At 40.7% G+C, this 15,697-nt stretch overlaps 3 protein-coding genes across 8 annotated transcripts in view; 2 read left to right on the top strand and 1 right to left on the bottom strand.

Moving 5' to 3' along the window:
* The window catches only part of LOC134839523 (integrator complex subunit 9-like), a 228,060-nt gene that overhangs the window by 148,836 nt on the left and 63,527 nt on the right, over positions 1-15,697 (top strand). The gene's annotated exons all lie outside the window — the stretch shown is intronic.
* Positions 1-15,697, bottom strand: part of LOC134839524 (large ribosomal subunit protein uL11-like) — a 359,274-nt gene that overhangs the window by 63,917 nt on the left and 279,660 nt on the right. The window lies entirely within an intron of this gene.
* LOC134838953 (uncharacterized) overlaps positions 10,140-15,697 on the top strand; it is a 58,981-nt gene continuing 53,423 nt past the window's right edge. For 4 of the 6 annotated variants that reach the window (XM_063854323.1, XM_063854318.1, XM_063854324.1 and 1 more), the window contains exon 1: positions 10,140-10,288. In XM_063854323.1, coding sequence (XP_063710393.1) covers positions 10,147-10,288 — 142 coding nt within the window. In that variant the 5' untranslated portion in view covers positions 10,140-10,146. Of the gene's footprint in view, positions 10,289-12,498; positions 12,657-15,697 lie in introns of those variants that run through there. The other 2 variants (XM_063854319.1, XM_063854320.1) reach the window with 1 other exon arrangement.

Raw genomic sequence — 15,697 nt, forward strand, 5'->3', positions numbered from 1 at the left:
CCAGGCCGTAATCCACCTTGAGTGGGCTAGACGACTCTGCTTCGAGGTTCGAGGCTACCACCTCGTCAGGCCATGTCTTAACCTTTTTGGTCGTAAAGGTGCTCGGTGTCGTCTCCTACTCCGAGATTCAGTCTCGTTCATCAGACGTGCTCGACTGGCCTTGACACCCGAAAGCGCCTCTTCGTGGCGGGGATGTTTCGCGTCCGCTACTGCGTCCCAAAACTGATTACAATCCGACTTGAAGTGTCCCTCCAGATTACAGAAGAAACACCTCGGACCATATTTCATGATGAGCCCTCTGACGTACTCCTCATGATCCTCGTCGGTCGCGTCGGCGTCCTCGAGAAAGTAGCCTATGGCCTTCATGTTCTGTTTGTATGCAGAACACGCAGAGACGTGATGGTCCATTGAACCACAATTCGCGCACGACCTCCTCTTGTCCATGTCATCGCGAGGTTTGTACCAACTGGAATTCGCACCAGTGTTTGTCCCGCTCTATATGCCATAATTGCTGTAACGGTTTTGCGCCCTCGGTTTTATGAGTAAATACTCGCGTGACTTCATACGCAAGTCGTCAGGCGTGGGTACCTGGTCAAGCGACAGGGTGAAGTGAGTGGCCAACATCGTCTTCAACTCCTCACTCCTTACTCCATCCATGAACTTCGAAGCAATCGCCAAGTTTCGCTCGGATATTCTCTCATCCGGGTTGCTTCTCCTCCTCTCCTGAGCAATTCAAGGTCGTCCAAGAATTTATCTATTGATTCTTCATCTCTCTGACGCCTCTTCTCGAACTTCATCATAGCCTGGTGCCCTTGTACTCCAGAGCCGAAACGATTCAGCAGGATGTCGAATATCTTGCGAGCGCTGTCTCTCTCATTGACTCTTTTCGCCATTACACAATTTAATGCAGTACCCTCCAGGTTGCTCGTCAGCGCGCTGCACTCTTGTTTCTTGGAGAGATTCTCTTCCTCAAAGTGTAACTTCATCACCTCTATCCAAGTATCAATGCAGCCGTCCGACTCGTCTTTATATGACTTCGGCTTTTTCAGTGTTCTTCTTGACCTCTCTCCTCTCTCGGTTGACTTCGAGAGCTTGGTGATGAATGTTTCAAGAGATCTGTTCAGAGGCTCAAACATCGAGGCATACATCGTTGTGTCTTGTGAGACTGTAGTCAGATCTGGTACTGAACTGACTTGTGGCACGGTTGGCAATCTTGTCTCCGGAGTGGCATCTGCCTCTGGTGGGACTGGATTCGTCCAGCCAGGCCTCTGCGGGGCTGCCCTTGGCCGCTCCTTGTTTCTATGTTCGTAGTTCATTCTCGAGCCTTGCTGGGCTCTGGCACTGTTGCCCGTACCATCTCCAACATTCGCATGGCGTGAGCGCTCCCTTGAGTTGGAATGCTTCTGCCAACTACTCCCATTCAGGATCGCGTCAAGCTTCCGCATCATCAAGTCAGATTTGGCGTCCAACCTCCTTTCCAGGCCAGTCATCGTTTGGGCGTAGGTATTATCATGATCATTCAACAATCGCTCGATCTCTCTTGTCATCCTAGCCTCTCTCTCCTCTGACTCTTTGCTTGCCTGTGCCAGGCTCTCGGCCAGGCATCGATCGGTGTTACGAATCAATTGAGCCTGATCAAACCTCGCCTGCGACTTCACGTGCGTTAGCTCATCTTTCAAACTCTCTCGACCATGGTGAGCTCTCTCGTCAACTTGATCTATCCTCTTAGTCATGTCTCGCCTCAATTCATCCAGGCCATTCATCACACCAGCGAGCATGTCACTTATGTCACCAGCCGCTCCCAATGGCGGGGTTAGCCCCAGAGAAGACGAGGTTAAATGCGGCTGTAGCCTAGTACTCGATGACGCACCGCCCTTTTGCTTGTGCATCGACGTCATCAGTCTGTCAAACGTTGATGATGCTCCCATCGTTATCCCATCTGACATAGGCCTGTTCGGCGAGGCAGAAGACGCCTCCCTGCTCATGTCGTTCCTTGGGCACGGTGTGAAGTTCACATCCGGATGGGTTATTTCCGGTTGAACGTAACTAGAGGATAGACCTCCGGCTTGTAGCGTCGTCACGCGCTCATCGTACAAAGACTTCCAACTTTTCTTTGCCTTCGAGAACGTCTGCTCTTCACCCGGACTCATACTCGACATCATCGCGTTGTTGCTCTGCTTGGCCAAAGATGAGTGTGTACTTGTCGGATGTGAAGGTTCCTTTCTCCATTTATAGCTCTTAGTCTCTGATTTGGACATTCCCCTGTACAACACTTCCTCCCGAGGTTCGACCTCGGGACGCTCCGAGGTCTCCTCTGTCCTCTCGGCTTCCTCCCGTTCGAGGACCTCATCTGGCTCAAAGTCGGGTCGAATGAGCGTTCGCTCCCCTTCGTCAAAGGGATCCACCAGCGTTTCGCTCGCAGGCTGGGCCTCGGCGCTCCCTCTTTGATTGCCATCGAGGTTTTTCTCGCTCCTTAGTTTCATTTCGCTCACTGAAAGATCAGGTTGACCTTTAGTCGATTCGTCTTCAGCAAACGCGTCGGAAGCGCTGCTAAACGAGGTCTGGCTACGCCTAGTTCTAAACTTCCGCGTGCTTCCCTTGCTTAGCCTGGGAATTTTAGTAGTCGATCCTAGCGAGTCCCTGCGCTGCATAGTTTTTAACAAAATGAAAGTATTCGTAATTTGATGGCAATGCAAACGTACCACAAACAAGATTTAGTTAAATCACTTAACGCTGCCTACTCGATTCCGTCAGTATCAAAATGTCTCTTAGATCTCTCACGACTAAACTAGTGACTCAGCTAAAGTTACACACAGGGCCTACCCAGTATTGATATAATGCTAACTCAACCCGGTTGTATAGTATAACAGTGTCACTAAGTTTCCACAAGATATAATCGACACACAAAACACAATCGATAATCAGATAAGAATATCCTACAGGTGACAGCGACCTTTTGTCAGTATCAATTTATCGCCACACAAATTATGAAGTCACTGCTTTGTTAAAATTAAACAATCTTTGATAAAAAGCAGTGATGATTCAGAAATAGATAAATAAAACTTAGTCTTAAAGAAAAAGACTTCCCCCAATCGGAACGATCCGAAAGAACGAAGCCCAGGACACAGTCTTCTCAAGTGGGTGTGTATCTGCCTAATACACCCACCGAGGTCTTCTTTTGGGTGTCCTGCGATTGCCCGAGCTGTCCTACTAAGTAGCTCAAGGCAACCTCTGATCGAAAATTCGTCAAATCTATGAAAAAGCTCTCCCACACTCGGACTGCTCCAAGTGTGCGAGAGTAGGGAACAATTTTTCTTCTCAAGTGGGTGTGTATTTGCCTAATACACCCACCGAGGTCTTCCTTTATTTGTTCCCGGATTGCCCGAACTTTCCTATTAAGTAGCTCAAGGCAACCACACAACCAAAATCACAATCAAAAAAAAATTTTGTTCGGGTACTTCTAATACACCCAATGTAGAATCCAAAGTTGATCACGAATTTCCGGGTCAAAATGGGTTCTTATGATCCTGATAAGCACGCCTAATATTTTAATATGATCCTAATTAAATGGATATTTTCCGTTGCCCAAATTGCCACAGAAAGTTTACTCAAGTCTCTAACAATGAAGATCGTTAGAAGGTTTAAGACGCTCCGGAGGGTTACCTCGGAGGGTACCTTGATCACCCAAGTTACCTCGGAGGGTACCCTAATCACCCAAGTTACCTCGGAGGGTACCCTAATCACCCAAGTTACCTCGGAGGGTCCCCCTAAATTTACTAAGGAGGGTCAATAAGATGCTTAATATGCTCCGGAGGGTTACTTCGGAGGGTACCTCCAAAATTTTCAAATTTTTTGATCCTGCTTAGAAGGTTCTCCCCCTAGCTTCAAAAAGCGTCAAAACAAGCTAGGAGCTGTAAGGGGAGCTGTTTTAACTTCTTAGGGTGATCTCGTGGAAATTTTCCACTAAGGAGGGTTGCTAATGGGTTTAGCTGACTCCGGAGGGTCACTTCGGAGGGTCCCCCCAAAATCAAGAAAAAGGGTTATCACACCGCAGTAAAGCCTCTGAAAGCGGTCTACCTGACTTAAAACTAGGTTGGCTGACACGGTCAACCTTCCCAGTTGAATAAAAAGATGTTTTGATAAAATTTTCTGCCGCTCGGAGGGTTGCCCGTGATTTGGACCCTCCGAACCAACAAATTCTAAAAAAATTTTATTTTCCGAAATAATCAACCCAAAAAAGGGTTGCGATTCAGAAAAGTGGTCAAAAACGTCGACTTATGGTACCAAAATTATCCCGATCGGATAACTAGTCTTTGAGAAATCGCCAAAAACGCGTTCGTCAAAATGGCCTTTTTTTACCACCTATATAGGTTCTGAAAGTCTTTTTCCGCAATTCCGGTCGAAAGTGCCTAAAAATACTTTGATCGAAAAATTTTCGTTTTCCTAACTTCTACTGAGCCTTTGCTCACGCGGTTTCTTTAGTGAAGGGGATCGAACTACGTAGCTACTCTCTATATAAAAGCTTTTTGCCTATCGGAAAAGCTCGGATATCCGAAAATTTGGGGTTCTACGGTTCGGTCGAAAATTGGTAATTTTCGACAAAAAATGGGTGTTTCTTGGGTCTAAATAGGAGATAAGTAATATATAATAAGGATAATAATCTATTAATAGTCGTTAATGAATAGTACTATACCCTCCTTTGCACCAAAATATCCGAATTAAGACCCTTAACTCGGAAATTTGTAATCGATGGAGGGTACAATCGGACCGCGCCAATCGTGCCCCCCACCACTTAAGTTTTAAAGAAATAGTACCCGAACGATACTAAAATTGCTTCAACGATACCCAACAGTCGTTGCGGATGTTGTCCTTGATGTCCCTGTTGAGTGTGGACCACGTTGATCAGCTTGCCACTCTACCCTCCGGCCACCGGCAAAATTACCATTAACGTGCTTAAACACTCAAATTACACTCGAGGGAGGGTATCCAACCCTTCACCAAAACACACAATCTTTCTATCAGAAACGATATAAATCAATCTGAAACAACAACAAATAGGAAGGTCAGATCACATCTCATCCGGAAATAACATATAAACTGTCACTTTGTGTTTTTTACTGTTTTTGGTCTTTTTTGGATTTTTTACTGTTTTTTGTACTTTTTTGTTTTTAAATAAATTTGTTTTTGGCTTTTTGTTGGTTATACACTATTTTTGTTTGGTTTTACGCTTTCTCTTTAGTTGTTTTTGGTCCCGGGACCTCGGGACAAGCGGGTTCATGACTTCCCACCTAACCCTCCGGCCCCCGGAATTTTCGGTGTTAACTGAGTTAAAAAGCTAAATTGTACTAGACGGAGGGTACGCACCTTCCCCCTAGTACAACAACGGTCATTAAGACCTCTGACTCTGGCATACGCCCGGAGCGGAGGGTTCTTCGCTGAAACGCTTGCTGATCATGATGGTTTCATGCCCTTAACAGGCCCACCCAGGAGCGCCATAAAAACGTCTATGTAACATTCGCCCAAATATCACAAAGCGACGGAGCGTATAAAAAGTACCTATTAACGACTGGCAGGCGTCAGTTACTTTAATCCTACTCGTTTTTCACCGTCTCGACCTTGCCAGTTGATTTTCTGGTCTGTTTAGGGCAAAGTAAAAAGTTACCATTTTTAGGCCATCAGTCAAACGACTTTTGATCAGCTTTCGTTTACATGCGAACACAACCACATAGCTGAGTCTCGGATCCTCAGACTACGCGATTGTCATTAAAAACACGGCTCGAACAACCTATTTTTATATGTTTTTGTGTGACAGCTTTATGTTAAATCCATTGGAGATGGATTGACCCTTTCCTTTTTCTAGCTACTCATGCTCTGAAATATTAAATAATAACGGTGTTAATTAAGATCTATGACATTATAGCAGCTAAACAGTCAGTCTATACAGTCCCTTCACATAGACAGTCTCTGGGGGACCAAGCCTCCGCTCCCGTAATATTCTTGAGATAACACCCTTATCTCTTATATTTCGTGTCCCGGGAGGGTCCCGTGGTATATTTCTTCCCCACTGAAGCCTCCTTCTCCACAAATTTCCGTCGCTAAGGTTCTTATCGTGTGTTATTGCCACGATAAGAGGCTTCGTATTTTTCGTCTCAGATACGACTGTTCTTCACAATTTCTGTCGTTGTTCTGTATTTCGTCTTTTTTATTCAAAATGGCCGTCTTTTTTCTATTTCTCAGAAATGTTCATTCTTCAATCGAAATTTTAAAAATAAAAATTCTAGAACATTCTGACCCTCCTTCGCAACACTTTTTTGTTCATAAGGCCTTTAGTCGTTCTTTTTTACGTCGCCGGAAGGTTGTGCTGTGTCATCTGGCAGAATGGCACAACATTTATTTGCAAATCCAGGAACGGCAAAATCCCATCCGAATTAATTCTCTCTAGAGTGAATTGCAGATTTGGATGAAGAGAATTGGCGGCATCGAGAAGACAACTCGGCTTCTCTCTGACTGTTCTAACAATGTCATCCACATACCTGAGGGACAGTTTCACCTGGGGAGTATCCTTCTCCTTGTTCTTTGCTCGGCAGCAGATTTCACAGTACTGGACTATCTCGGTTATTGATGAGTATACGTCATCGGATATTTTTCCGCATTTCAGATGATACCAGTTTCGGCAACTCTTGCATTCAACACCTTTTGATCTATATGTGACTTTCATGCTGCAAAATGGGCACAAGCCGTTTTTGTCATTATTTTGCTGTATCTCCGTTCCCACCGGCATTTCTTGTCTTAGAGCAAACTCGTACTCTTTCAGCCATAAGTTTGCCAGAATTACAGCGAGGGACGCGCCCATTGCTAAGCCAGCATCTTGTACATACCATGAATCATTACACTTGAAATATACTTTGCTGACCGCCATATTCAAAAGCCTTTTCATGGTTGCTCTTTGAATTTCTATTTAATTTTTATAATCTCCATACGTTTAACGTTATTTATTTTTTCGTAATTTATAAATTATCAAGGTTCTTTTGACTGGATGAAATGATGAAGGAATTGTGTAGTTACTTCGGTTATCGTAAAACTTCGGTTATCGGTTATCGCTTGCTGAGGTATCTATGGCAACACTGCAGAGTATGTTATCTGTACATGGACACTGACACTTAGAAACTGTAATAAAAACATGAATCATAGTATAGAGAGTTGCAAAAAGTTCGGACAGACAGAATTAATTAAAAAGAGGAACTGTCCAGAAATTAACGGAAATTAAAACTGAAATAAACATAACGTCGAAAGTTGATAAAGCAGAGTTACGGGATCTACTTAACAATCCCCCTTTAAAGAAAGGGGAGGAGATCGTTAATAAGATTACTTCCAGCGAACTTCCGACCAATCAGAAAGCAGCAAAAATCAAATTTACATACAATGCTGTAGTGCAAATTTACTGTTTTCATTTACAGGGGTGGAGATTCTTTAGTAAATACAACAAGGGGGGAGACTGTTAAGCAGATCCGAGTTTCGCTCAAACCTATAACCACGGCGGGCAATTGCATCCGAAGCGTCGAAATAATTTATAGTAAAATCTGGATGTTCGTCGCAGTATTTAAGCAGTAGGCTGGCATAATCATCGGATAATCGACGATCTCGCATTTTGAATTTGGTCTGACAATAAATTCAAGGTTGTTCGGCTTCAGGTTTTGCATCCAAAAAACCGTCAAAAAGCACTGATTGCTAATTTTAATTAATTCTGTCTGTCCGAACTTTTTGCTACTAATTATAATATTGGACGAGTTGTTTCAATTTTAATTTTAGAAATCATGTGATGCCGCACAAAAGGTCGAGCTCTGACGTTACAGTTGACGCACGGATAGGTTCGACCAGTCCATTCAAGCAGCCAAACGAGAATGTAGTTACTCGTAGAAGCTCAAATGACAACATAGCGCAAAATTTACTGGCAGACAAAAGTTATTACCTTTATATTAGCTATTACATTTCTTTTAGAACCCGATTATAAGACACCATTGTAAATCTATGTATATCTTTATCTATACTTCTATATTTGGTGTTTCACACGAATCATGCTCTTGAAAATCTTGACGTTAATGTTCACTTCACGTTAATGTTGGTATGTTAACGTTCAGATTTTGCAACGTTTAAACTGTTTACCGAATTCAAAGTTCTGAAATATTCTCTACAAATGTTGTCATACGTCTGGTTATCTATAAGAAGAATTGAATACAAATTTCTCATGACATCTCGTTTTTCATCATGCGTCTTTTTTGGAGCGGGGATGTTTTAACTTAAGTCTTTTTCTTTTTTTTTCGCATCGCGAACTTGAAAGTTTTTTTCATTTCAGTGATTTCAGAATAGTTACAAATCAGCTACCTTATGGTGTTTGTTGTGATTTTGCAGATTAAGAGAAAATGAACACCTTATGGTTGTGCGATGTCAGCGTTGTTGAATCTGGCCTCAAAACTTGACTGCTCAAATCCTTTTGGTTTGCAAGATTTGACGATTTTGTATTTTTTTTAAAGGAATCGGATTTAGTTGTCGGTATTTGAATTTTGTGCAGCAATCCGCAACCCCTTATGCATAGTAAAGAGCTGAGTAGCGGGAAGCCTATTTTAGTTCTTGTGTAGTTAATCGATTCCAGGTAGCTTTCTTGTCTTTGCTTTAAGTTGTTTTTCACTTAGTCGGAGCAGCGGCACCGGTCCATCCGAAAATCAGCAAATCCAGGAACGGCAAAATCCCATCCGAATTAATTCTCTCTAGAGTGAATTGCAGATTTGGATGAAGAGAATTGGCGGCATCGAGAAGACAACTCGGCTTCTCTCTGACTGTTCTAACAATGTCATCCACATACCTGAGGGACAGTTTCACCTGGGGAGTATCCTTCTCCTTGTTCTTTGCTCGGCAGCAGATTTCACAGTACTGGACTATCTCGGTTATTGATGAGTATACGTCATCGGATATTTTTCCGCATTTCAGATGATACCAGTTTCGGCAACTCTTGCATTCAACACCTTTTGATCTATATGTGACTTTCATGCTGCAAAATGGGCACAAGCCGTTTTTGTCATTATTTTGCTGTATCTCCGTTCCCACCGGCATTTCTTGTCTTAGAGCAAACTCGTACTCTTTCAGCCATAAGTTTGCCAGAATTACAGCGAGGGACGCGCCCATTGCTAAGCCAGCATCTTGTACATACCATGAATCATTACACTTGAAATATACTTTGCTGACCGCCATATTCAAAAGCCTTTTCATGGTTGCTCTTTGAATTTCTATTTAATTTTTATAATCTCCATACGTTTAACGTTATTTATTTTTTCGTAATTTATAAATTATCAAGGTTCTTTTGACTGGATGAAATGATGAAGGAATTGTGTAGTTACTTCGGTTATCGTAAAACTTCGGTTATCGGTTATCGCTTGCTGAGGTATCTATGGCAACACTGCAGAGTATGTTATCTGTACATGGACACTGACACTTAGAAACTGTAATAAAAACATGAATCATAGTATAGAGAGTTGCAAAAAGTTCGGACAGACAGAATTAATTAAAAAGAGGAACTGTCCAGAAATTAACGGAAATTAAAACTGAAATAAACATAACGTCGAAAGTTGATAAAGCAGAGTTACGGGATCTACTTAACAATCCCCCTTTAAAGAAAGGGGAGGAGATCGTTAATAAGATTACTTCCAGCGAACTTCCGACCAATCAGAAAGCAGCAAAAATCAAATTTACATACAATGCTGTAGTGCAAATTTACTGTTTTCATTTACAGGGGTGGAGATTCTTTAGTAAATACAACAAGGGGGGAGACTGTTAAGCAGATCCGAGTTTCGCTCAAACCTATAACCACGGCGGGCAATTGCATCCGAAGCGTCGAAATAATTTATAGTAAAATCTGGATGTTCGTCGCAGTATTTAAGCAGTAGGCTGGCATAATCATCGGATAATCGACGATCTCGCATTTTGAATTTGGTCTGACAATAAATTCAAGGTTGTTCGGCTTCAGGTTTTGCATGCAAAAAACCGTCAAAAAGCACTGATTGCTAATTTTAATTAATTCTGTCTGTCCGAACTTTTTGCTACTAATTATAATATTGGACGAGTTGTTTCAATTTTAATTTTAGAAATCATGTGATGCCGCACAAAAGGTCGAGCTCTGACGTTACAGTTGACGCACGGATAGGTTCGACCAGTCCATTCAAGCAGCCAAACGAGAATGTAGTTACTCGTAGAAGCTCAAATGACAACATAGCGCAAAATTTACTGGCAGACAAAAGTTATTACCTTTATATTAGCTATTACATTTCTTTTAGAACCCGATTATAAGACACCATTGTAAATCTATGTATATCTTTATCTATACTTCTATATTTGGTGTTTCACACGAATCATGCTCTTGAAAATCTTGACGTTAATGTTCACTTCACGTTAATGTTGGTATGTTAACGTTCAGATTTTGCAACGTTTAAACTGTTTACCGAATTCAAAGTTCTGAAATATTCTCTACAAATGTTGTCATACGTCTGGTTATCTATAAGAAGAATTGAATACAAATTTCTCATGACATCTCGTTTTTCATCATGCGTCTTTTTTGGAGCGGGGATGTTTTAACTTAAGTCTTTTTCTTTTTTTTTCGCATCGCGAACTTGAAAGTTTTTTTCATTTCAGTGATTTCAGAATAGTTACAAATCAGCTACCTTATGGTGTTTGTTGTGATTTTGCAGATTAAGAGAAAATGAACACCTTATGGTTGTGCGATGTCAGCGTTTCTCCGATGTCAGCGTTTCTCCGTTGTGCGATGTCAGCGTTGTTGAATCTGGCCTCAAAACTTGACTGCTCAAATCCTTTTGGTTTGCAAGATTTGACGATTTTGTATTTTTTTTAAAGGAATCGGATTTAGTTGTCGGTATTTGAATTTTGTGCAGCAATCCGCAACCCCTTATGCATAGTAAAGAGCTGAGTAGCGGGAAGCCTATTTTAGTTCTTGTGTAGTTAATCGATTCCAGGTAGCTTTCTTGTCTTTGCTTTAAGTTGTTTTTCACTTAGTCGGAGCAGCGGCACCGGTCCATCCGAAAATCAGCAAATCCAGGAACGGCAAAATCCCATCCGAATTAATTCTCTCTAGAGTGAATTGCAGATTTGGATGAAGAGAATTGGCGGCATCGAGAAGACAACTCGGCTTCTCTCTGACTGTTCTAACAATGTCATCCACATACCTGAGGGACAGTTTCACCTGGGGAGTATCCTTCTCCTTGTTCTTTGCTCGGCAGCAGATTTCACAGTACTGGACTATCTCGGTTATTGATGAGTATACGTCATCGGATATTTTTCCGCATTTCAGATGATACCAGTTTCGGCAACTCTTGCATTCAACACCTTTTGATCTATATGCGACTTTCATGCTGCAAAATGGGCACAAGCCGTTTTTGTCATTATTTTGCTGTATCTCCGTTCCCACCGGCATTTCTTGTCTTAGAGCAAACTCGTACTCTTTCAGCCATAAGTTTGCCAGAATAACAGCGAGGGACGCGCCCATTGCTAAGCCAGCATCTTGTACATACCATGAATCATTACACTTGAAATATACTTTGCTGACCGCCATATTCAAAAGCCTTTTCATGGTTGCTCTTTGAATTTCTATTTAATTTTTATAATCTCTATACGTTTAACGTTATTTATTTTTTCGTAATTTATAAATTATCAAGGTTCTTTTGACTGGATGAAATGATGAAGGAATTGTGTAGTTACTTCGGTTATCGTAAAACTTCGGTTATCGGTTATCGCTTGCTGAGGTATCTATGGCAAAACTGCAGAGTATGTTATCTGTACATGGACACTGACACTTAGAAACTGTAATAAAAACATGAATCATAGTATAGAGAGTTGCAAAAAGTTCGGACAGACAGAATTAATTAAAAAGAGGAACTGTCCAGAAATTAACGGAAATTAAAACTGAAATAAACATAACGTCGAAAGTTGATGAAGCAGAGTTACGGGATCTACTTAACAATCCCCCTTTAAAGAAAGGGGAGGAGATCGTTAATAAGATTACTTCCAGCGAACTTCCGACCAATCAGAAAGCAGCAAAAATCAAATTTACATACAATGCTGTAGTGCAAATTTACTGTTTTCATTTACAGGGGTGGAGATTCTTTAGTAAATACAACAAGGGGGGAGACTGTTAAGCAGATCCGAGTTTCGCTCAAACCTATAACCACGGCGGGCAATTGCATCCGAAGCGTCGATATAATTTATAGTAAAATCTGGATGTTCGTCGCAGTATTTAAGCAGTAGGCTGGCATAATCATCGGATAATCGACGATCTCGCATTTTGAATTTGGTCTGACAATAAATTCAAGGTTGTTCGGCTTCAGGTTTTGCATGCAAAAAACCGTCAAAAAGCAGTGATTGCTCATTTTAATTAATTCTGTCTGTCCGAACTTTTTGCTACTAATTATAATATTGGACGAGTTGTTTTAATTTTAATTTTAGAAATCATGTGATGCCGCACAAAAGGTCGAGCTCTGACGTTACAGTTGACGCACGGATAGGTTCGACCAGTCCATTCAAGCAGCCAAACGAGAATGTAGTTACTCGTAGAAGCTCAAATGACAACATAGCGAAAAATTTACTGGCAGACAAAAGTTATTACCTTTATATTAGCTATTACATTTCTTTTAGAACCCGATTATAAGACACCATTGTAAATCCATGTATATCTTTATCTATATTTGGTGTTTCACACGAATCATGCTCTTGAAAATCTTGACGTTAATGTTCACTTCACGTTAATGTTGGTATGTTAACGTTCAGATTTTGCAACGTTTAAACTGTTTACCGAATTCAAAGTTCTGAAATATTCTCTACAAATGTTGTCATACGTCTGGTTATCTATAAGAAGAATTGAATACAAATTTCTCATGACATCTCGTTTTTCATCATGCGTCTTTTTTGGAGCGGGAATGTTTTAACTTAAGTCTTTTTCTTTTTTTTTCGCATCGCGAACTTGAAAGTTTTTTTCATTTCAGTGATTTCAGAATAGTTACAAATCAGCTACCTTATGGTGTTTGTTGTGATTTTGCAGATTAAGAGAAAATGAACACCTTATGGTTGTGCGATGTCAGCGTTTCTCCGGAGTTGTTGAATCTGGCCTCAAAACTTGACTGCTCAAATCCTTTTGGTTTGCAAGATTTGACGATTTTGTATTTTTTTAAAGGAATCGGATTTAGTTGTCGGTATTTGAATTTTGTGCAGCAATCCGCAACCCCTTATGCATAGTAAAGAGCTGAGTAGCGGGAAGCCTATTTTAGTTCTTGTGTAGTTAATCGATTCCAGGTAGCTTTCTTGTCTTTGCTTTAAGTTGTTTTTCACTTAGTCGGAGCAGCGGCACCGGTCCATCCGAAAATCAGCGGGCAGAGGCTACTGTGCTCTACGTTGAAATTTTTTTGCTGATATTTGGAGTTCTTCAGTGTTTCGTGATATTTGTATGTGTCTTTGGGCACTTTTCGCGATGTTTTCGCGTCTTTCAGCAGTTTTCGCGATTCTTTCAGCAGTTTTCGGGGTTGAAAATCTTCATCGAAGAAAGCGCGACTAATTCGTGAAACCGTGAGTCCGTCTGCTTTATTGTCAGCGACGGCTGAAGTTTCGGCTGAATTTCGACGTCATGGCAAACGTTGTTCATGAGGTTGGCGAATATGTCTCAAATTTCACGTGTGTGTAACCGCCCTTTGCACAGTGTAGGACATTAGTCAGGTTAAAATTTGCACCACATGCACTAATGAGTGGGGTTTTGGTCGGTTCCCATTCGTATCTTAAATAAATACCATCTCTGAAATATTTAGGTTGAAGATGTATCTGCTTAGTCGTAGAGCATTGAGCAAGTTAGAGGCTCCCTTTTTGGAGGTCAGTTCGATAGCATATCAGTTTCATCCAAGGAGTTTATGAGATTTGTTTCTTACACAAGTTTTTTCCTGCTGTGTTTTTGATTTAACAGGATCTTGAGATTGCAGTACTAGTGATATTTCCTTAGACCGCTCTAAATAATTTTCATAGTCGGATGGCAGCTTGATATTAAGGCAGCCCAATATAAGGGATAAGTTAAATTAAATATCTCATGTAACTTTTTTTTTGTTTCTAAGTTTGCCATAGCATCAGGCGTTGTCCTGTTTCAAAATGAAAATTTTCCTAAACGCCTTTAGTATAGCCAGCATAAACGCTTTATGGGGAAGTTTTGGCGATTTTGATTTTTATTCAAATTTTTGATATGCTCATTGTGTTGAAATTTAAGGAGCTTTTTACATTCAGAATCTGTTTGTATAACAGAATGAAGCTTTGGGGCGCCTGCCTTTTTAGTGATTCCTGCATTTTCGAAGAATTTCTTGGCTTCGTCGAGTTTTTCATCTTAGACTATTAGCTGGCATTTGGATGCTTTAACATGGTAGTCAAAGAATTTACCTTGTGATACAGTTTTGTCTAAGACAGTTCTTAGATTGCCTAATGTACCGACTGCGTTAGTGTCGTCTGCGTATCTTTTCTTGGTTACGTTGTCTACTGATAAATTTTTTTGAAGGGCTTTATGGCTAGACCGTACATGGCTCGTGCCAACGGATCCCCTTTGGTTGTCCCTTCTTGGAATTAGATAGTTTTCCATTTAGTGAGTTGAAAGCGTTTTCAGTATCTATTAGTAAAACCGAATCGGCGGAGGTTTTGCTGTATTCATCTCGTAGCGTGTGGATCGCATATTCATTGCCACATTTTTGTCGAAGACAGAGTTGGTAGTTTGAATAAAGCGACATGAGCTCGTTTTTAGGCTTTTGGCTATTGTTCGTCCTGTTATCCTACGCATAACTTCGGGGTTCTTATCTAAAGGTATTAATCTATTTGCGTTTTATGCTTCCGTTAGTATTACTTAGCTAGTAATTTTTTTCAGGCCCGTTTCAGGTTTAAATATTATCTTTTCACCAAAAATTCTCATTTTTTTGCGGGTTCCCAGTTTTCGTGCTACTTTCTCTCGGTTCAATTTCCGTTTTATAAACGCCATTTTTTTGTCTGTTAGAGTTTATAATCATAACTTTTTAAAGCTAGAGTTTTGTTTCAGTTAAAGTAGTTTTTGTTATAAGTGAAACTTCACTTCACAAATTTGTAAACTTACCATGTCTCATTCTCTAAGAGCTGTTTGTTAACTTCATCTGATTCTAATATGAAATTTTTGTAGCTGTAATTTTTCAACTTTTGACAAGTTATTTTATCAAGTAGTTTTTTTCGAACATAATTTCTCAGAATTTTTTGGCTGTTTTTTTTTTCATTCACTGTTTTGTTGCGCAATGTGTTTTTTCATTGCAAGTGTTGAATTTGATTTTGTAACCCTATGATGAGTTGATATTAGGGTACTCCCAGGTGCTGTAATTCCAACCACTAAAGTTGACTGCTCAATTGTTTAAATTGAAATATGACGTCAGAAAACTTTAAATTTGAAGAGATTGTTCTTTAAATTTGAAATTTGCAACCATATAGTCTGGCGCTGACAGAGTTATCGCAGGGTTTGAAAATCTGGCCACCAATAGTGAAAGCACAAGTTATATAAGTTTTTGAGATTGTGGCTCCCAAATATAAATCAGGCCGTTTTAATTTCCGAGAGATGTTTTTTTTTTCAAAAAATTGAAATTCTCGACACTAGGGAGGGTGA

Source organism: Symsagittifera roscoffensis, chromosome 2 (genome assembly GCF_963678635.1).
Source record: "Symsagittifera roscoffensis chromosome 2, txSymRosc1.1, whole genome shotgun sequence".
NCBI classification, from domain to species: domain Eukaryota; kingdom Metazoa; phylum Xenacoelomorpha; order Acoela; family Convolutidae; genus Symsagittifera; species Symsagittifera roscoffensis.